The sequence below is a fragment of the Cetorhinus maximus genome, chromosome 17 (genome assembly GCF_964194155.1).
Source record: "Cetorhinus maximus chromosome 17, sCetMax3.hap1.1, whole genome shotgun sequence".
NCBI lineage: Eukaryota > Metazoa > Chordata > Chondrichthyes > Lamniformes > Cetorhinidae > Cetorhinus > Cetorhinus maximus.
In genome coordinates this window covers 33297281-33320393 of record NC_135895.1, presented here as the reverse complement: position 1 = coordinate 33320393, position 23113 = coordinate 33297281, and the positions used below count along the sequence as shown (strand labels likewise).

General features: G+C 40.5%; 1 protein-coding gene across 2 annotated transcripts in view; it reads right to left on the bottom strand.

Annotated features, from left to right (window-relative positions):
* eif2b3 (eukaryotic translation initiation factor 2B, subunit 3 gamma) overlaps positions 1–23113 on the bottom strand; it is a 113013-nt gene that overhangs the window by 18381 nt on the left and 71519 nt on the right. The window contains exons 9-10 of one of the 2 annotated variants that reach the window (XM_078560949.1): positions 9546–9623; positions 5318–5466 (exon numbers count right to left, since the gene is read on the bottom strand). In XM_078560949.1, the coding sequence (XP_078417075.1) occupies positions 5318–5466; positions 9546–9623 (227 nt within the window). The remainder of the gene's footprint in view (positions 1–5317; positions 5467–9545; positions 9624–23113) is intronic. The other variant, XM_078560950.1, reaches the window with a different exon arrangement.

Genomic DNA, 23113 nt, shown 5'->3' with positions numbered 1-23113 from the left:
ACTAACAAATGAATAATCATCAAGAGATGGCAGGGGAGGAGAGAAGAAAAAGAACAAAATAATGAGACAGGGTGAGGGAGAAAATGTTTTTTTTAAACAATAGTTTCTAACACCAATTCATGAATACTACCTTCCTCTACAATTACTTGATGCCTGTGTGTGTGTTTGGAGTCTCAAAGATAGAGATTCCATTGTTTTTAAAGTTAGCTTTTAAATTCTTTTAGCATTTTCAAAAATGTTACAGTGGATCAGATAATCTCAACAGCGAAAGAAATACCCAATATCCGGGACGAATGACCTGACATAATAACTATTTTTTCTTAAAACTACTGCATCGGAAGGGAAGGACCTCCCTGGACACAAAGTTTCTTTTTAAACTCACACAGCAGAACACAACTAAGGCCTACTTTTTAGCTCAAAGACTACTTGCACAACAGCACTGAGTGGGAACTCTGCCCGGTAGAAATGTGATGAAAGGGAATGTAGCAGCTAAATTATATTCAAGATACAAAGTAAACTCAGTACAAGCTGAAGGCAGAAGTCCTAAAGCACTGAAATCAACTGCTCTCACCCCCAATATCTCACTTTCCTTTCTCTATATATTACTTATAGACATTGGACAGTGGGTATCCCCAATTAAGCAAAAGTGGTGAGAGACGTTGAGTGCAGGCAAGAGGTCTTCATGCACATACGATACAGTAAAGCATTGGGCAAATGAGAGCGTGTGTTAGGTGCAACTCATGAAACCAGTGAGGAGAAGATGATTGAGTTTGGGTTAATGAGGGAAGCAGCAATAGGGGTGAGATAAGAGCCCAGAAATCCAATTGTGCTATTAACTTACTAGAAATGCGCTTAGTAGGATTTCCATATACTGCAAATCCTGTCTCAAACCCTGAGATTTATACTGACAGTGGCTTAAGAGAGGCGTTCCTCTCAAGTTGTCTGTAGAAACATGGAGCAGCACCCTACCATTTCAAGATGGAGGCAAAGGGGTCATTCAGGTCAAAAGGGGCAATATAAAATAAATAATCTTTGAAGTCCCTCTATATCTGATTCCTGTTGCAAGGCCAATCAATTTATAATGCCATAGTGTTACATCAGGATCAAAATAGGGTCAACTAACAGGAGGAAGTACCTGTGTGCATTGCCAATCTGGTATACAAATCAATAAATTTTACATCATTTTATACCACCTTATGAATATAATTTTTAAAGTTAGAGCAAACTTTAAAAAGCAATACTGTAGAGAGAAAGTATATTAAAGTGGAAATACAACATAGTGAAATGAATTCTAAAGCTATGAATTATAAAGCAAGTGAAAGAAAGCATGGAATAAAAAACAGAGTGTGCTAATTACAACTTTAAAAGTTGTAATTTCCTTTTCTGATCTTTTTCTGGTAAAGGCTGTTTATACAAGAAAAGGTGCACTTCAATGAAATAATTTGAATTAATTAGACATCTAAGCATTTCTTTAAACATGTTAGTCCATGGTTCTACAATTCTTTGTGATCAAACACAGCCACTATGGAGACTTTTCTTTGAATACAGCCAAGCAGGCTTGTATGACTCTTTGCAAGTTGCACATTGTTTATTGATCCTCCTTTTAAACAGTAATTATGGCTGTGGGTGGGCTAGTGCAGAAGATGTAATTATGATAGTGAACTGCAGTATATTACAGGAAACCTTTTTTTGTAGTTTTGGCACTGATAGTGTGCAAAGTTCTGTTTGGATAACATATTAGCAAAATCAACTATCTGAACAATGTGCATATACTTTAAATTAAATTGTAAGTTGCTTCTATGTGTTTTTTTAAATGCATGATTTCCACTCCAAAATTAAGCGTACAAAAATCTGATTAATGTTGACTTGCACATAAAAGGCAATTTTCTGAACTTGTTTGTCAACTGCTTCTCTAGTAAGGAGATCAGAACTGGAGATGTCAATATTGAGAATCTTAAAGAGTGGGTAAATATTATCAATATTAAGTGGATATGTTCAAATTGTTCGCTAGGGAGCTCCAGGATTCTGACTCAATGAAAATGAAGATATGATGATATACATCCAAGTCAGAATGGTGCGACTTGGGGGGAACTTGCATGTGATTGTGTTTCTGTGCACCTGCTGATCTTATTCTTCCTAAATGTTGGGAGTCACAGGGAGGTACCTTAGGAAGTTGCTGTAGTGCATTTTGTAGATAGTACACACTGCAGTCACAGTGATTCAGTGACAGGGTACAGACCATACTCAACCAGCCTGCGCTTGCAAAACCTAAAACAAAACATCTACTGTTGCATGTCATTTTGTGATTGGGCAGCACTTGCTGAACAATCCTGAGTGCATTAAAAGCTACACTAACAACCACTTTGAGATAATCAGCCAAGCTCATAATGTGGCTCATTTACACTTGCCAGTAGTGACATACATTCATTTGCAAAGACCCATTCTCTGCAAACAAAAATAATATGTTCACGGCTTGCACCTTTATTGAATTTCTCCAGAACTTAGGGAGCATATAGTTCCCTATTGCTTTCTTCATGGTGACAGCTTGGCTGATCAAAGTAGGCTTGCCAATCAATCAGCACTCTTTTCTCATGTAGCATAAATTGTGATTGTTTGAAATTTGGCATTTTTGTCTTTGGCCTGATGAGTGCAAGACAAAAAGCTTCAGCAAAATGTCTCTATTTTTAGCAATATAAAAGCAAAATTCTGCAAACATAGGAAATCTGAAACAAAGAAAAAATGCTGGAACACTCTCAGGGTCAGGCAGCATCTGTGGAGAGAAAAAACAGAGACAATCTCAGAAATTAAATGTTATCTCTTTTTCTCTCTCCACCAATATTGCCTGACCTCCGGAGTGCTTTCCAACTTGTTCTGTTTTTATTTCAAAAGTACTTCATTGGCTGTGGAATGCTTTGGGACATCTTGAGGTTGCAAAAGGCGCTAGCAATAGAATCTGACTAAATGGAGTTAAGATACAGTTCAGTCACGATCTAACTGAATGGTGGAATAGGCTCAAGGGGCTGATTAGACTATTGTTCCTATATATATGAGTTTTTTCTTTAATAATGGAACAAAAAAGAAAGCTGCTTTGTTTTTTTTAAAACTGCAAAATTATCAGTGAACATTTTTGGTACACCCTGATGATATAGATGATTGTCAGAAAATAATCGACTAAGTTGGAAGATATTGAATTCTGCTACTGAGCACCATCACATTTGTTCTCCAATTCTCCTGAAATGGTGGAATGAATCATCCACACTTCTCCAGGGCAGAATAGTTAAAAATTGAAAAAAAAAGGACTTTATCCACCTGAAACTGAAAAGCAAATTCCTATTGAATAATATGGACATTCTTGGTTTCAGAATCAGTGCAGAAACTATTCAGTCTGTTTGAGACATCAGTGAAAGTTAGAATAGCTTCCATGGGTCAAGAGCAAAGGCGCATTATGAACATCACCGGCAATGCGGTTAAACCTGAATAATTATCAATACGCTCTTAATATTCCTTTTCCTTTTCAGCCTCAAAAGGGCATTTGAGATTCCTATTGTACCAACTGAATAAATACTCCATTTATTAAATGAAATTTGATTATTCCCTCCACTACTGAAGAGGTGCAGAGGTTCGCCCATTAGTATGTAAATGCTCAAAAACTAATGGATGGATTTCAATGAAATTTGGTAACAAAATCAGAGTACCCGCCTCATCAAACGCTACCTGCCCCACCTGTGGCAGAGTTCGTGGATCCAGCATTGGACTTATTAGTCACATCAGGACCCACAACCCCAGGGTGGAAGAAAGTCATCCTCGGACCTTAAGGACCGCCTTAGAAGAAGGTGGTACATACATAGAGTATGGGCCAAGGAAGAACTGATTAGTTTTTGGCAAAGCGGCAGGTTTACATCCAGATCCTGGATTTTTTAAAAGGATTCGTTAACATTGGGAGATAGGGAGCCCAGGCTTACTTCTAAGAATATTATTTATACTTTTAGAATATTGTAGATTGTCTCAGCTGCTGTGGTGGAATTTGTTACAGCTGTCAAAGTGTGAGCAGAGTTTTCGCAGCAGGCTGTTGGGTGTGGATTGGCCTGAAGCCTCCTCAATGAGATGGAAGCTCTTAATAAATAAGATTTATTTTTTCAACTTTGTAGTTACAGAGCATCAACCAGACAGGGGAAAGTCTTAAGGAAGAGCTTTGAAATTGGAATTCCATTGAGTTAACACAGCATGGCGGAGGTATGCGCTCGACTGAGTGCCCTCTTCACTTATTCAGTTCGCAACCCAATTTAATGATTTTTCTTCCATCATTTCTGTAACCAATTTTTATTTAAAAACTATAACCATATATATTGTAAAGATACCTAATAACAAAGAAAACTATCAAAAGATGGCCAGGAGTTCAAAAAAATGGCCAAAGCACAAAAAGCTAACAACTTCAAAATAACACAAATAGAAATCAAGGAAATACAAAAGGAAGTAATTATACTGAAAGTGCAGTGGGATATCACCTTGTAGCTTAACCTGTAGATGCACTTTTACTCATATTGTGGGGAGGGGGTGGGGGGGATGTCATTGCTAGTGAACAGAGTTACACAAAAGCTTGAAAGCAAGATGGGCAAAAAAGTTTTCTTTTCCAAAGTTGTGATAGCAGGGATATGTTGTTTTGATTTTTTATTTTTGGCACTATCATTTTAAATTCTACAATGAACATGGGATCTGCATTTTATTCATCTGAAACAAAAATTGCCATTTTACGGAGTACAACTTTCCATTTTACTATTTTGGGAGTTCATTATTGTTCTTTACATTTTAGAGCTTCTTTTTCCCAGTAGCAAGATAATCTACTATTTGGAGAAAATAATTGTGGTCAATTTTCTTTTTAAAAATGTCTGATATCAGATAAAGATACAACTTGGTCTGTTTGAGCATTAGTCAGGGCTATAAATGCCAAGTGTGGAATTGTACACTTTCAAACACTGCCAATTGGCAATGTGTTTCAAAGGAACTGCAGGGTGGTGGGTGAGTGTTGTGGCAGATCCCTATTATTTTTTCACCCCTACAATCATCACACAGGGCAAGAGTGCAATGTTCTCAGATCCCCAGTGCTGGAGGCTTCATTACAACAAAAGCTCAATGCATGTAGCAAGATGCATTGTTTATTCAGAGGATGACGAGTGTGGCTGTGATACAGGATAAATATGAATTCTTTTTCCAAGCTAAATTATGTGAAACACTCTGTGGTATGATAACGGACTTAAACCGTCACATTTTTAAAACCAATATTCAGGAATTTTCTCCGCATTAGTGCAACTTCACTCACCCTTCTTCAATAGTGACATTGTGCATGATTATGGAGTTGGCAATTTTTACTTTCTCTTTGACTGTGCAGGAGGCCCCGATGATTGACCGCTTGATTGAGGTCTTCTCTGCGACTTTAGTCATATATCCAATCATACTGTCAACACCAACCTGAGTGGAGAAAACTACATGTTAAAATGAAAATGTATGTATGATTTGCTACATGTATTATTAATGAGATAATTATGTATTTTCTGATTAGAAGATGTAACTAAGCTAAATAGTGAAGAAACAAAGCACTGATTTTCCAAGAATCTGCCTGCAGTATGGAGCCTAAATATCCTAACTTCAGGTGAGGCTCCACACAGGGCCTATTGCACACGTTTAAATGTCATTTTGAATTTTTTGTCCAGCTGATACTTCTTTATTCCTAGTTACTGCTGGGATTTAAAATGCAAAATACAATGTGATGAGGATCAGTAATCCTTCGGGAATTCTGAACGTAATACAAGAGCAATGGCAAGAAATGTTTTGCTAATGCTCATCACCATGCTGGGAACTGCATTGATAGAATCTGTTCAAAACTACCTGGCCATGCCCTTTAAGAGAGACTGACTCAGTTGTACAATCTGCTACACAATGAGATACAGACAACATAAGACAGGGGGCTGTCTCTTCCCCTAGAAGGGAAAGATGGCATAGCATGAAGTTTTCATACTACTGCATCTCCCAATTCATCACATGGCAGGTCTACAATATCAGGTAGCTCACAAAGCACATTTGTATGAAGCAATTGGAAAATGCTATGTTTTCAGGAACTAAAAATCATTTCTGTTGTCGGGGGGCTAAGAATATATATAAATAAAAATCTCATGGTTAATTTCTAAAATTTAAAAAACTGGACAATGGCCTTTTAAAAAAGCTGAAGCTATGTCTGTCTGTGACCCTGAACAAAAGGCTGTATCGAAGATATTTGCACCTTGTTATCTCTGAAGAGACTCTAATGACCCCTTGTGAGCTGCAGAGATCAAATTCAAAGGGAACTATGCAGGGGCCATCTGCATTTCATTACCCAGGCCTGGCCAACCAGTGCCAATGCGTCTGCTAGGACAAGGGACCCTACAATCTCCCTTTAAGACTTAATGGCTAGAACAATAGCAATCTCAGGGACCCAGACAAAGGGATACACACCCTTTGTCAAAGCCAAAGTGGAGAGGTGGGAGTCATGTGACATGGCCCCTAGCTGGTGGAACCAGTAATATTGCCTTGTGGTACTAAGAAACCTCAGTCTGCCATCTTTCCATCTACCTAGCAGCAACTCACAAAAGGGGCTTTGCCCGGGCTGAATACCTGGCCCCATCTACAATGTTTCTACTAGAACTTCTGGAGCATTGCCTACAAGACTATATCTCTGCTTGCTCATCTCATTGTGGAAGTCAACTCTACTGGAAAAGTGAATTATCCAGCATCAGTTCAGCCTGCTGACCTCTGTGGAAGAAAACACCATTGGGCTTTGATTCTTGGCACACATGAGACAATAATTCTTTTCTTTGTGGTCTTTGCCCTGTAAATCTTTCTTTCTCTATCCCTCTTTTACTGAGTGAAAAGGAAGCAACATTGCTACCCTCCTCCTACATTTGAGTGTGTGCAAATAAACTAACCTCTGAGTTCATCCTACCATGAGTTTGCTGTAAGATTATTATTAGAAATTGGATTGCATTAAAACTGAGGGGTTAGGAAACACACCAGTGCTTATAAAGGGGGAGGCAAATCAAAAACACTTTTGTTGTTTATAGACAGGTGGTGAGAGGAGAAATCAGGGTTGTTTAAATTAACCCCCACCTCCTGTACGTAACACTGTGGAAAGAAGGCGCCAGCTAGTCAAATACAATTTTCACAAGGTAGCCTTCAATGGTTATCAGCTAGGAAGCAGCCACAATATCTTCACTACAGCAATCTACATTATGTATATTAGTGGAAAAACCAACACTTGGAAATGATTCTTAGGAGGGCAAGAATATATTTATGGCAGCTGATCCCGCTAAGGGGTCTTGTCTGTCTTTGGTGTACCTCCTGCAGCAAATGGTGCAGCGAAATGTCTCAACTGCATAACTGCAAACATTGGTGAACTTTTCTGTCACCAAAATTTGCTCTTTAAGAGCCAGTACACTGTCTAGGGAATGCAAAATGTGCTGATGGTGATACGGCCAAGCTCTCTGGGAAAGCTTTTTTATCTGCCAGTAGTCTATTCAAATTATGAGAAGGATTCCTTTCAAAAGATTTTGTCATAGTTCGTAATGAGCTCTCAGCGTAGGCGAATCTGCACCATGCATAAGCCCATTTTTGATGGAGGTGAAAAACTTGGGTTTTAATGTAAGCATTACAGTGTTAAGTTACAAAATGTACAGAGCTGTGGTATAGAGATAAACCAGTGTAGAAAACTTTGCCAATGATAAGTGACAGAGAGAGGGAGATGCAAAATAGAGTCAGGGAAACAACAACATTGAGGGGATGCATTTTTCTATATTTTTTACAAAGTGCTTTTCGAGAAGAGGGTAATCAAAATGAATCTTCTGTGAATTGTTGTGAAAATATTGATGACTACGGATGGCTCTTCTGTAAAGACAATTACACACTAGGATCACATGTAACATTAATATAAATACTATATCTGAATTGCAGTCTTGAAAAGTGAGTGAAATAGTGAAAATTACAATACACATTAATGCTTCTGATCCTTTAAGCTCTCTCAAATATACTAACAGCCTCATTGAAAAATAAAAAGCAAAATTTAGATATTTAACTAATCTGTGATCCAAATGAACAGAAGGAATAGCCTTATAATAAAACAGGAGGTCTGTCTGAAGCTCTGCCTATAATTACGACCTACTGTACGCCAGTGCATCCTCTATTGCCTAACTCTGTGTGTGGGCTGACGGGTTACTTACTATAGTCAATGTTTGTTTTGTCCAGCTGAGCAATGCTTCTGGTGTTAAGATACACAAAGCCCACCCAGGGTTTTGAAAAGCAGCCCATCCTCCCCTTTTTATGTGAGATTGATGTGTCTAAGGACAGGAAGTTCCTGTTACAAATCTAGTTCCAAATATTTTCCTCATTTCTTTATCCAGAAAATCCTCCCATAAAGCCACGCATACAAAGAAAATCACTTGAAACACAGAAAATTATTAGAACAGAAATGTCCTATACATCATTAAATTACCACCACTTAAAGGAAAACAAAATGACAGTAATTGCTTTAGAAAATCCTGAGTCATCTGCCATTAGTTTTTGGTTCAAGTATCATCATTCAGCTGGACAGACAGACAAGACTTCCTTTACTGTATGTCCTATATTTATTGTGTCACAGCAATTTGGTGTGTTAAGACTGGTGAACACAAGCCTTTAATTTCTCTCAGAAAAATTCTCAACTCATCTGTGTCAACCAGGTGAAACTACAAAGGAAGGTGGGGAAGAATAAACAAAAAAAATCAGTCATCTTAGAATTCTCTGACTTCTGATCACCTTATTAAAGAGCAGCTCTGGCACAGTACACTGACATTCTCCAAAGGAGGAATGGAACCATTCTATATTGAAAAGCCTTCAAAATGACAATAGAAAGAAAATAAATTTCAACCATAAGCCCATTAAATTTCTTTACACCTGCCAGACCAACAAAAAGCAGAGGTCATAAAACAATCCCACTGTGGATCTCCTTAACAATTTTGTTATTCAGATGATGTATTCAAGTAGCACTAAAAGATAAAAAAGCCAGATTGGAATTGTACCCTTGGCTGGTACTCAAGATTTCTAGGTTCAACTGAAACCCAACTAGTATTCAATTGGAAAGGAATCCTGTGTTATTCCTCATTGTACTATTTGTTAATAGAGCTTTAGCATGATCAGAGTGATTATAGAAGCAAAATAAATGGTAGCTATCTGCAGAGATGAGAAAGTTATATTTAATTAAAAACACCACAAAAAGTGACATTGGTAGAGGTAATTTTACAAAATCATGCACCTGGACCTGCTGCTCCTGGGGATTTGGTCAGAAATGATCCCCATGATTATTCATCCATTAGTTTTAATGGACGGAAAATCATGGGACGAGTGCATCCTGAGATCAAGGCTGCATTTCTATTTATATTTATGCTTTTCAGTGGATTCTGATCGACTTGAGTACAATAGAATTGACTGTGTTTAGCTAGAAGGCACAAGATTCAGTGGTATTATTTGCACTTCTTACTACTCACCGTACATTTGTCAGTAATTTGTGCTGAAGGATGGATTAGTAATTCTTCTTGGGATAAAGCAGACATTAATTTAGGGGCCTGGAAGATAAAAAATACAAGCAAGCTAGCCACCACTGTATATTATGCTGTGTGGAAAAACTAAAATAATCAAACTGCATTCACTTCCACAAAGAATAAACATAGGATGTTGTATGATTGATTTTACCCAGTTATGCACTCACTGCTCCTACATAACAGATAGAAAAAGTGCACATTGGGGCATTATTCATCATCAGAGTCACAAACTCATCCATGTTTTAAGGCTGAAGGTTCAAATTCAATGAAACAGACCTAAACTCTGTTGGTGAATTTCAGATGTGCAGCTTCCTCTTCATCGCCAAAGCAACTACTTTGGAAGATATGCCACGTGTGGCGATGTTAGAAGAAGCCACCATATATATTCTAAGACTAATAAAAATGATTTACATATAATGAAACAGTAATCTTCACCATTTTGTCTTTCTGTAATTCTATTTATATTTATACCCAGATGTCGTTTTTGTTTTCTGTTCATTATGATTCAATTAGAGGCAAGTGTCTGCCTAAAAACCTCAGGGTGTCCCAGTTATTTCACAGCCATGAAATAACTTGTCATTGTTGTAATGTACAGAAAAGCAGCAAACAATTCGCACAGAAGTCCCTCAAACAGCAATGAGAAAAAAATATCGGATACTCCATTTTCATGGTGTTTGCCAAGGGATAAATGTTGTCCGAACCACCCGAGCAACTCCCCTGCCCTTTTTGAGATAGTGCCATGATATTACATATTCATCCGTGAGGGCAGACAAGACCTTGTTTTAAAGTCTTGTCCAAAAACTGCCACCTCCCGCAATGCTGGCCTCCATCAGGACTGAACTTAAGAGTGAGGCTTTAAACCAAGGCCTTCCGACTCAAGAGGCAAGAAGACTACCACAGAAGCAAGGCTGATATTCATACTGTATAGTCCATACAGAGCAATGTAGAGTCCACAGAGAATAGTAAATGCTAGGGGGTAATTGCAAAAGAGCCATTTCAAAAAGTTCAGATATTATTATTCACTGTCAATAGAGGGATTGAGATTGATTGCTTGATGCCCAGAATTTGATTACAACAACTGGCATTTAAATAGAGCCATTAATACAGAAATTGGAGGGCAGAGGGATGGAGATTTCGACTGGCTGGCAAGTGTATAGCAAATGTGGGTGAATGAATTTTTGAATTCGGTCATGGATTTTGTGCATTGCTGGAAGGCCAGCAGTTATTGTCCATCCCTGTTGGTGAATAGATGGTCTCGATCTTACCGACAAAGGAGCCCATGAGCTTCTCACATTGTTTGAGGGCCCATGGGAGGGGTTTTTAAGAAGACTGTCAGTGGTAGAGAAAAGAACCTGGGGTCATCTTTGTTGTTCTGAATAGTCCTGGAGCAGTGGGTTGTTTTGGGCGGGGAGAGTGAAACCCTATAAAGCTTGATAGTCCAGTTAAATCTGATGAATATTTAAACCAATATAAAATCACACTTTAAATAATACCCATATACAAGTTAATTACAAAATTACAGAATGGAACTTATATTTAATCTGATCTCATTTTTGTCTTTTTTGCTGTGGTAAACAGACAATAACCAGTGCAATTCCTGCAACTGTGACTTAAAGATAAGCGATTGTAACAAAATCATTGCTCATTGATCAACTACTAATCCAGTTAATTGCCAAAATAATGCAGTTGTTTCAGAAATAATGCAATTAATGCATGGTTGGTTGCTTAGTAATTTACTATCAGCACCAGTCATGATGCCCTAAACTTCACACACCAATTTAAACTCTTTACCAATATCTTTACAATGTGCAGTAATCACTGCATAGTAGTAGTGAAATTAAAAATGAATGATATTAACTTAGAAACATATGTAAAGAACAAATTATTGTCTGTTTCCCACCCTTGGTTCATGATGTTTTAAAAAAAAAACTGGATGTTATCATAACTCTGTTAGCTGCTTCTTATCCCACAGCTTTAACACTGCTCATCAATCTTAAGGGAAAAAAAAGTCTGCATGTGTTGAGAAAAACTGAACTGGATACATCTATGCATCATGTTTCAAACAAAATGTTAATAAAAAGCCAGCTGTATTTATGGAATGTGTTAATTTGTAAGCACTAATTTCTCTGCAAAATATTATTCTTACAGTACAAAGACATTCTTATTGCAGATGGTTATCCCCATCACAAGATAATACATGTCAACAACTCCATTCTGACTATGACACTCATTTTCCTTTGCTGTAGTCACACCTTTCTATTTACTCAAACAGTTTCTCCTACTTTCCAAGTATGAAAGAAGATAGGTATGATTACTGGTTCAAAGCAAACATTTTAAAAATAAGTTTTCCTCTTCCATTGTTTGAACTAAAGTTTAGCATTATTGTGTTTTAAGGAGCAGGTCAGTTATGCATAATACAATCTTATTTCTTACGTGAAACGTTTAAATCAAGATTTGTATCCTACGTTCTGCAGTGAAGTACAGCTCATAAAAATGCTTCAACTAAGTTCTTTGCTTGAACTTTGCACCTGACCTACTGAAAGTACAAATAAATAAATAGTGCATCCTTCAAGCTGAAATACTTCAAATCCTTTCATACAATGAATTACTTTCTAAACAGTAAGTTATTTCAAGCCTCATTGCTATCAGAAACAAAATATGTTCACCTTAGTTCAGGCAAAAGTGAATGTGCTTGTTTATCCAACTTAAAACTAGGTAATCTTTTTTGCCCCACCCAATTCATGTACCTATTGAAAAGGTATCCCTATCATTTTGATCCCTATCTATTCCGTATTTGAAAGGCAGAGAGGAGCAGAAATTTATTTTTAAGTTGTTTTAAAATTAACAGGCATAAGTTATCACATGCTAGCAAATGGTGACGTCAAAGAGGGGCAGGAACTAATCAGTTACCATCAATGTAGCTCTGTACTTTGGAAAATGTTGTAGCGTGGGCAGTCATGCCACGCTCTTCTTGCGAGTCAGTAGGGAAAGTGAAGAAATAAATGACAATGCTGGCCAATGGTTTAGTTGTTTTATAAATTTGAGAGCAGCACAAGGCCGACACTGTTGGATGCAAAGATAATTGTCCCTGGCAGTGCCAACCCTATAGTGCAGGTTGGTTGCAGCATCCCAGCAGCAGATGGTAAGGCCAAACATCGTCTCCCTTTTGACAAGAAGTCTTTGGAAGCCATTTCTTAATGGTCATTGCAAGAGAAGTATATCAGAGCCTTTAGGTATGTATTGGTGATCTTCTGGTTAACATGCTCTGCTGTACACAATCATGTATTACTCAAATTATGAAAATATTTTAATTGGGATGTGGTCCAAACATCTGCACAGTGGCTTCTCCTCATCTTTGGCCTGTGAACCCACAGTGCTATCTTTCCAAGCTCTGTTGAGCTGCATCCTTTAAAATGTATGTACTTGTGCCAGTGATTGCAGAAGTTGGAGAGCATTGTCTTGTTCTGGCTGACTAGCAGGCTGCCATTTCTGGCCTTCCATGGCTAATGTTACATTGCTGTTTACAAGTGCCATCTTTCAATGGAGCTTGGATTACATGACATTTCCTGTTTATACTGCCTATATGGCTGCGTGCGTGGCTGAAAGTGAGTAAGAGGCCAGTGAGACCCAAGAACTTGAAGAGGCTTATCCATAGATTCAAGAAAGTTTGCAGTTTTACCTTCTCTTACCAGCCCCTCTCCCTCCTATGCAGTTGTATGAAAGGTTATCCAAAGTAGCAGCCTTGAAGATAGGCAGTGGCTTCTAATTTATAAACCTTTTTCTTGTTCTGGTCTGTTCCTATATAATATTTGCCATCTAGTAATCTTGACATATTGAAAGTTAAAGGAATGTGAGTACAGTGATAGCTAGTCACCAATGTTGTACATTTTGGGTGTCATTAAGTGACATGTATCATGTAGTGGTCTGCATTACAGGACTTTAATGCTTAAGTTTGAAGCTTTCTACAGTAAACTAGTTATAATGTATTCCCTAGAGGTATGTAAGGCTATCAATAAAATAGCTCTAAAGTTCTGACAGGGTTTAACATAGGTCAGCAATAAACATGCTTGGCCACACTCTGGCATGCATATTGGGGCAATGTATGTGACAAATGGAACAGTGTCTTATTTTGGCAACTTCCTTAATGAGCACCATCTCTTTGTAAGTTTGTTCCCAGGTTTTATGGGCTGAGTTTAGCCGCCATCTTGTGGTAGGCATGCTGCCCTGTTGCAATCTGGTGAGGGTACACTGGAGCAGCAAACAGGGTAATTCTTCAAGCATCCTCTTGCAACAGCACCTCCATGTCACCGTTAAATATGGAAATGGTAGAAATTACAGCAGAGAACGCCATTTATTCCATTAAACCTTTGCTAGCTACTCAGTATAGTACAAGCCCTATCAAAGACATTCAATTCGCTTCAAAACATGGGGCAGAATGTTCCGTTCTGAAGTCTAAGTTCGGTGGCGGGCCATTCCTTCACTGTCGGTGGGTCAAAATCCTGGAACTCCCTTCCTAACAGCACTGTCGGTGTATCTACACCACATGGACTGCAGCAGTTCAAACTCTTTCGAGTTATCAACAGTCACAGATTGCAACTCTTTCGAGTACAATCACAGTTCTTGGTTTCCGGGAGTGGGACATGAACCCACAACCCTCTGATTCAAAGGCGAGGGTGCTATGAACTGAGCCACAGCCTGCAGCAGTTCAAACTCTTTCGAGTTATCAACAGTCACAGATTGCAACTCTTTCGAGTACAATCACAGTTCTTGGTTTCCGGGAGTGGGTCATGAACCCACAACCCTCTGATTCAAAGGCGAGGGTGCTATGAACTGAGCCACAGCCTGCAGCAGTTCAAACTCTTTCAAGTTATCAACAGTCACAGATTACAACTCTTTTGAGTACAATCACAGTTCTTGGTTTTTCCAGGACCGGGACATGAACCCACAACCCTCTGATTCAAAGGCGAGGGTGCTATGAACTGAGCCACAGCCTGCAGCAGTTCAAGAAGGTAGCTCACCACTGCCTTCTCAAGGAGCAATCAGGGATGGGCAATAAATCAACGCCCACATCCCATGAAGGAATTTAAAAAACCACCGTTAATCGTGGAGGCAGTCTACCTCATCAGGTGCACAGCACTTATGTGCAGTTGTAAAGTTGAATGTTCTAACTTAATTTGACTGGGGAACCTAAACAAGCATGCACAGCCAGAGTGAGTGTGGGTATTGGCAATTTGGTGCACAGTGGGAATTGAACTGGTAAGTCTTTCTCTTTAATTTTTGTAAGTTCAGTAGTCGAGTTAAAAGGTTAGTAAGGTAGCTGACTCAGCTGATTGTGAGACAGTTAACTGTCAATCACCTGAAGCCTGTTTAGGGCCTGAATAGGTGTTGATTATTATTTGAAGCTTAACTAGTGTGAGTCATCACAGCTCTATTTAAGAAAGGGTCCATTTAGAAGCACACAACAGTGTGCTTGTACATGAACAGGGGAGAGGGCTCATCGTGAGTGAGACACAGCCAGAGTGAGTGTGGGTATTGGCAATTTGGTGCACAGTGGGTTTCGGTGCATAGGAGAAGAGGTGCTCTTTGCATTTTTTTCCTTGATTTCCAACTTCTTAAATCTTCAGAGAGTGGTCTTGCCCTGCTGCAGCAGTAGAGGCTACAAGGGAAAGGAATGACTGGTAAGTAGTGGGTAAGGTCGGGTAAGCATTTACGACTTTCATCGCTTATAGTTTAAGGTCTTTTTGTGGTTTATAGTTTGTATGTTCTGTGGTAATGAGGATCAGGAAAGAAGGGCCCTAGAGTAATTGATTTAAAAGGCTTAATTTAAAGGGATAAGTCATGGCAGGAGAGCTCCAAACCATGTTGTGCTCCTCGTGCTCCATGTGGGAAGCTGGGGACGTTTCCAGTGCCCGGGACCAGCATATGTGCAGGAAATGTGTCCAGCTGCAGCTCCTGGAAGCTCGGGTTTCAGAGCTAGAATGGTGGCTGGGGACACTGTGGAGCATCCACAAGTCTGAGAGCATCATGGATAGCACGTTTAGAGAGGTGGTCACACTGCAGACGAAGGGACTTAAGGAAGGAAGGGTATGGGTGACCACCAGGCAGTCAAAGAGAAACAGGCAGGTAGTTCAGGAGTCCCCTGGGGTCCCGCTCGCAAATCGGTATTCCATTTTGGCGGCTGATGAGGGCACTGGTTCCTCCAGGGAATGCAGACAGAGCCAAGCTTCTGGCACCACAATCAGCCTGTCTGAACAGGAGGGGAAGAAAGGAGGAAGAGCAATAGTAATAGGGGATTGTATAGTCAGGGGAACAGATAGGCGCTACTGTGGCCGTCGACATGTCTCCAGGATGCCAGGATCCGGGATGTCACTGAACGGCTGCAGGGCATCCAGAAGGGGGAGGGTGATAAGGCAGAGGTCATGGTACATGTTGGTATCAATGACATAGGTAGAAAGAGGGATGAGTTCCTGCATCAATAATTCAGGAGTTAGGCAGTAGACTAAAAAGCAAGACCTCTCGGGTTGTAATCTCTGGATTACTCCCAATGCCACATGCTAGCGAGCTCAGAAATGGGAGATTAGCGCAGATGAATACGTGGTTTAAGAGTTGATGCAGGAGGGAGGGTTTTAGATTCCTGGATCACTGGGACCGTTTCTGGGGAAGGTGGGACCTGTACAAGTGGGACGGTCGACATCTGAACCAGAGCGGGACTAAGATCCTTGAGGGCGGGTTTGCTAGTGCTGTTGGGAGGAGTTTAAACTAATTTGGCAGGGGAGGGGGGACACAGAATGTTAGCAGAATAGGGACACATCATAATACAGTAAAACAATCAAATCAGAGGGAGTACAGCTGCATTAAGTTTCAAGGGAGTAAGGCAAGGCTGGATGGCCTCTACTTTAATGCCAGGAGTATTACAGGTAAAACGGATGAGTTAGGGGTGAGGATTGACATGTGGAATTGTGATATAGTAGGCATCACAGAGACGTGATTGAGGGAGGGGCAGGATTGGCAGCTCAACATTCCGGGATATAGAATCTTCAGGCGAGATTGGGGTGGGCGTAAAAGAGGAGGAGGCATTGCATTATTAGTTAAGGAGTCAGTTACTGCAGTAAGGAGAGATGATATCTTGGAGGGGGCATCGAATGAAGCTTTGTGGGTAGAGCTTAGGAATAAAAAAGGGGCAGCTGCATTATTAGGTGTTTATTATGGACCCCCAGATAGTCAGTGGGAAATTGAGGAGCAAATATGTGCACAATTCACCGAGGTGTGTAAAAACAATAACAATAGGGTAATTATATTAGGTGATTTCAGCTTTCCCAACATTAATTGGGATATACATAGTGTTAAGGGCTGGATGGAGTGGATTTCTTGAAATGTGTACAGGAGAACATTTTAGGTCAATATCTAGAGGGTCCAACAAGGGACGGCGCAGTGCTGGACCTAATCCTGGGGGATGAAGCTGGACAGGTGGCTGAGGTGGTGGTGGGGGAGCATTTTAGTGATAGCGACCACAACATGGTACAATTTAAGCTTGTTATGGACAAAGAAATAGACAAGTTGCAAAAAAATGTATTGGATTGGGGGAGAGTGGATTTTAGTAAAATAAGGCAGGATCTGGCCAAGGTCGACTGGGAACAGCTACCCATGGGGAAATCTACAAAGGAGCAGTGGGGTGCGTTCAAAAAGGAAAGGGGAGGGCACAGGCTCAACATTTTCCCTCTAGGGTGATAGGAAGGAGTAACAAGCCCAGAGAACCATGGATGACCAGAGATATTCAGTGGAGAGAGGCTTTTAGTAGGTACAAGGGGGGCAAATCAGTGGAAGCATTAGTGGAGTACAGAAAGTGCAGGGTGGAGCTTAAGAAAGCAATTAGGAGAGCAAAGAGGGGATATGAGAAAGCTCTGGCTGGTAAAAGTAGGGAAAATCCTAAGATATTCTATAAGTATACCAATGGGAAGAGGATAACCAGGGAAAGAGTAGGGCCCATTAGGGACCAAGTGGACAATGTATGGGTGGAGCCAGAGGACATCGGTAGAGTGTTGAACGAATACTTGACATCAGTTTTCACCCAAGAGAATGAGGATGAAGGTATTGAACTCAGGGAGAGAGACTGCAAGGTTCTTGAGCAAATTGATATAGGGAGTGACAAGATATTGCAGGTGTTGGCAGGCTTAAAAGTGGACAAATCTCCAAGTCCAGATGATTTGTGTCCCAAGCTGCTGAGGGAGGCAAGGGAGGAGATCGCAGGTGCTCTGACCCAAATTTTTAATTCCTCTCTGGCCATGGGGGAGGTGCCAGAGGACTGGAGAACAGCTAATGTGGTTCCACTATTTAAGAAGGACTGTAGAAATAAGCCAGGGAACTACAGGCCAGTGAGTTGCACGTCAGTGGTAGGGAAACTATTGGAGAAAATTCTGAAGGAGAGAATCTATCTCCACTTGGAGAGGCAAGGTTTGATCAGGGATAGTCGGCATGGCTTTGTTAGAGGGAGGTCATGCCTAACAAATTTGATTGAATTTTTTGAGGAGGTGACCAGGTGTGTAGATGAGGGTAGTGCAGTTGATGTAGTTTATATGGATTTCAGCAAAGCCTTTGACAAGGTCCCACATGGGAGACTTATAAAGAAGGCAAATGCACATGGGATACAGGGTAATTTGATAAGGTGGATTCAAAATTGGCTTAGGTGTAGGAGACAAAGGGTGATGACAGAAGGATGCTTTAGTGACTGGAAGCCAGTGTCCAGTGGCATACCACAGGGATCTGTGCTGGGTCCCCTATTATTCGTCATTGATATAAACGACATAGATGACTATGTGGGGGTTAGGATTAGTAAGCTTGCGGATGACACAAAGATTGGCCGGGTGGTTAACAGTGAGGTTGAGTGTCTTGGGCTACAGGAAGATATAGATGGGATGGTCAAATGGGCAGTTAAGTGGCAGATGGAAGTTAACCCTGAAAAGTGTGAGGTGATACGCTTTGGAAGGAGTAATTTGACAAGGAAGTATTCAATGAATGGCATGACACTAGGAAGTTCTGAGGAACAAAGGGACCTTGGCGTGTGTGTCCATAGGTCTCTGAAGGCGGAGGGGCATGTTAGTGGGGTGGTGGAAAAGACATATGGGACACTTTCCTTTATCAACCGAGGCATAGATTACAAAAGTAGGGAGGTCATGTTGGAGTTGTATAGAACCTTGGTGAGGCCACAGCTGGAGTACTGTGTACAGTTCTGGTCGCCACATTATAGGAAGGATGTGATTGCACTAGAGGGGGTGCAGAGGAGATTCACCAGGATGTTGCCTGGGATGAAACATTTAAGTTGTGAAGAGAGGTCGGATAGACTTGGGTTGTTTCCGTTGGAGCAGAGAAGACTGGGGGGCAGCCCGATCGAGTTGTACAAGATTATGAGGGGCATGGACAGGGAGCAACTGTTCCCTTTAATTGAAGGGTCATTCATGAGGGGACACAAGTTTAAGGTGAGGGGCAGGAGGTTTAGGGGGGATGTGAGGAAAAACTTTTTTACTCGGAGGGTGGTGGAGGTGGGTTGCCCCACATTTAAAAAGTACCTGGATGAGCACTTGGCACATCATAACATTCAAGGCCTATGGGCCAAGTGCTGGTAAATGGGATTAGGTAGGTATGTCAGGTGTTTCTCACATGTCGGTACAGACTCGATGGGCTGAAGGGCCTCTTCTGCACTGAGAGATTCTGCATGACATGCTAATGCATGCAAAGGTTCTTCCTGATATTTTCTGTTGGGAAGCTCAACCTGCCTTTAAAGTCCTGAGAACAGAGTTTCAAAAATTCACCACAACATCGGGAAACTGGTTTTTGGCCACACGCCAAATTAAATTCCCCCACCTGTCATGCTTCATACTGCTGGCATGACTGGAAGATTCCACCCATGGTGTTTGTCTCAACAGTGACTTGAGGTAAAGTATTCTATGTTCTAATAATACTCAATGTCAAAAATGTCTTCGAACCTGCTCTTTCATTCTGCTAATGATAATCTTGAATCTAGTGCTCATTATTGATTCATAACCAATGGGAAGAAACTTTCACTATTTGTCCTCTAAAATCTTTGATAATTTTCAAAACCTCCATTAGATCCCTCATTAACATTTCTGTTCCAGTGGAAAACCAACATTTAACCATAACTTCTCATTCTTGATTTGTTAAAATACCACCATCTCTGTAACTGCTCCATGGCTCTAACGTCCTTCCTATAATGGAGTGTTCAGAACTACATGCAATACTCCAATCTTTGCCTGGCCAACACTTTGCAGAAATTCAACATTACCTCCTTGTTTTATATTCTGTGACCAAAGTTTCATTTGGCCGTTTAATGCTTTTTCTACTTTAAAGGTCTATATAATTTCTAGACCTCTCTGCTCTGCTACTCTACTAAAATTCATATGCTATTCAGTTCACTTCTCTTCCCTTTTTAAAAAAATGTATTATTTGACACTTTACTGCATTGAACTCCATTTACTAATCTGAGAATTTATATCTTCTTGCCACTTCCTGTCTTATTTCTGTTTGTCAGGTCAAAAATTTGGTATCAGCAAACTTTAATTCCATTCCTCTGTGCCAATGTCCAAATTATTTATATAAAAATGGAAAAAAAAAAGTTTTGAGCACAGATAACTGCTCATACTCTGCCAAACCAAAACCATCCATTTCCCTTTCTGATTTGCTTTGTGTCCGCTCGCCACCTCTACATTTATGTAGCTACATTCCTTTTTAATATCATGTGGCTCAACAATTATATTATGTGACACCTTATCAAACAGATTTTGAAAATCCATATAGTCACTGGGTATTTCCAATTTTGTTCTGCAAACACACAACTATTCAACATGCCTTTGAAATATTTACAGCTTTCAAAGGCTTAATCCAATTTTTGGCCCAAACACAGGTTGTAAAAGAAAGAACTTGCATTAATTTGGGCATCTCATAACTTCAATACCTCCCAAAGTCCTTCACAGCCAATAAAGTATTTGTGAAACGTAGTTCTTATAGTTAAAAGAACCATGGCGCACAATCTGCATGCAGTCACAAACAGCAATAAGATAAGTGACTGTACAATCTGTTTTAGTAATGTCGATTGAATGACAAATATATGACAAATATTGGCCAGAATAAACTTCCCTATTCTTCTTTGAATAGTGCCATTGGAATTTTTATATCCACATGACAGAGCAAGTGGGACTTCAGTTTAACTCTTCCTACAAAAGATGGCACCTCTGACAGTTCAGCACTTTTTCAGTAAATAAAAACAGCAAAATGCTCAAGTCCTGCAGTGCAGCTTTAACCCATAACCTGCTCAGTCAGATTACTACTATTGAGCCACGACTGACACCTAACTGGCTGCATCTCTTTCAAAGTTCCCATAATTCTTAGTCAGAAGCTTTTTGAGGATTGCTAATACACACATTAAGGCGGGGGGGCTCAGAGGGGTGGGGTGGCAGGTTACTTCAGTTAGCTAGGCTGCTAGCAGGTGGATCAGATTAACGCCAACAGCATGGGGTTCGATCCCCATTCAAGCTGAGGTAGACTGGGCACCTACCTCCTCACCCTACCGGTGGTGAAAAAAATCACAGCACTTTGCTGTGGTTTGGCGAATAATTGCGAAGGACTTGCAATCCAGCAGAGAACTCATGAAGAAAAAGAACAATACATGCTAACCCTCCTTTTCCCACACCAGTTGAATGCAGGGCGGGGAGCATAATGGTTATATTACTGAATTAGTAATCCAGAGGCCTGGATTAGTGATGTGGAGCCATAAATTCATGATAGTTGGGGAATTTAAATTAATTAGTTAATTAAATTAAATAAGATAAAATCTGGAACAAAAAGTATCAGTAATGGTAACCATGGAACTACTGGATTGTCATAAAAAACCATCTAGTTCACTAATGTCCTTTAGGGAAGGAAATATGCTACTGTTAATCTGGTCTATGTGTGTCTCCAGATCCACAGCAATGTGGTTGACTTTTAACTGCTCTCTGCAATGGCCTAGCAAGCCACTCAGTTGTATCAAATTGCTACAAAAACTACTAAGAATAAAAGTGGATGGACCACCTGGCAAAAACCTAGATATCAGGCATGGCAAAGGCACATCCAGCCGAGTTAACCCTGTAAAGTCGTCCTTCATCATCATCTAGGGACTTATGCCAAAATTGGGGAGCTGTCCCACAGACTAGTCAACCAACAGCCTGAGTCATATGCGCAGTATGATACCGTTCAGCCAATGTTCTAGACTCCACATCTGTATCCCTAACTATGTCTCGTTTCACAAGCAGGAGACTCCGAGATGGCAACACAGTGGTATACAGTTGTGAGGGAGTGGCCCTGGGAGTCATCAACATTAACTTCAAGCCTCAAAGACTAATGCCATGAGGTCAAACATGAGCAAGGAAATCTCCTGCTGGTTAGCAACTACTGCCCTTTCTCAGCTGATCAATCAGTACTCCTCCATGTTGAGCACCGCTTGGAAGCAATGAGGCTAGGAAGAATACAGTAGTAACCTAGGTGGGGGACCTCCATGCCCATGACTAAGAATGGCTTAGTAGCACAACTACTGACTGAAGTGGCTGAGTCTTGAAGTACAAAGCTGCAAGATTGGGGCTGCGGCAGGTGATGGGAACACCAAAAGGAGAGAAACACCTATTTGATCTCATCCTCACCAATCTACCTGTTGCAGATGCATCTGTCTTTGATGGTATTTGTAGAAGTGACTACCACACAATCCTTATGGAGACAAAGTCCTGTCTTTACACAGAGGACACTCTCCATTGTGTTGTGTGGTCTACCATTGTGACAAATGGAAGAGGTTCAGCAGTTCAAAACTGAATATCCATGTAACCACATGGCTCAATCCACCATTGCCCTCACTCTACCATTATCTTCAAGCCAGGGGACCTACTTCAGTTCAATGGGGAGTGTAGAACAGCATGCCAGAACCAAACCAGGCATACCTAAAAATGAGGTGCCAATCTGGTGAATCTTCAGCACAGGACTACCTGCATGCTACAAACAGGAAGCAACATGCTACAGCCGGAGCTAAACAATCCCACAATTGACCAATCTGATCAAAGCTCGCAATCCTGCACATCCATTAATGAAGATGGTGGATAATTAAACTGCCAATGGGGGGAGAAGGCTCCATGAACAATAATGGTGGAGCTCAGCATGTGACTGCATAAGACGAGGCTGAAGCATTTGCAACCAAGTTCAGATAGAAGTGCCAAGTGAACGATCCATCTTGATCTTCTCAAGATCCCCAGCATCACAGCTGCCAAGCCTTTCACAATTTGATTCAATCCACGTGTTATCTAGAAATAGCTAAGGGCACTGCCAACATTCTGGTTATAGAGCTGAAAACTTGTACTTCGGAACTAGACACGCTTCTAGCCAAGCTGTTCCAGTACAGCTACAACAATGGCATCTACCTGACAAAGTGGAAAATTGCCCAGCTATGTCCTGTCCACAAGAAGCAGGACAAATCTAATCCA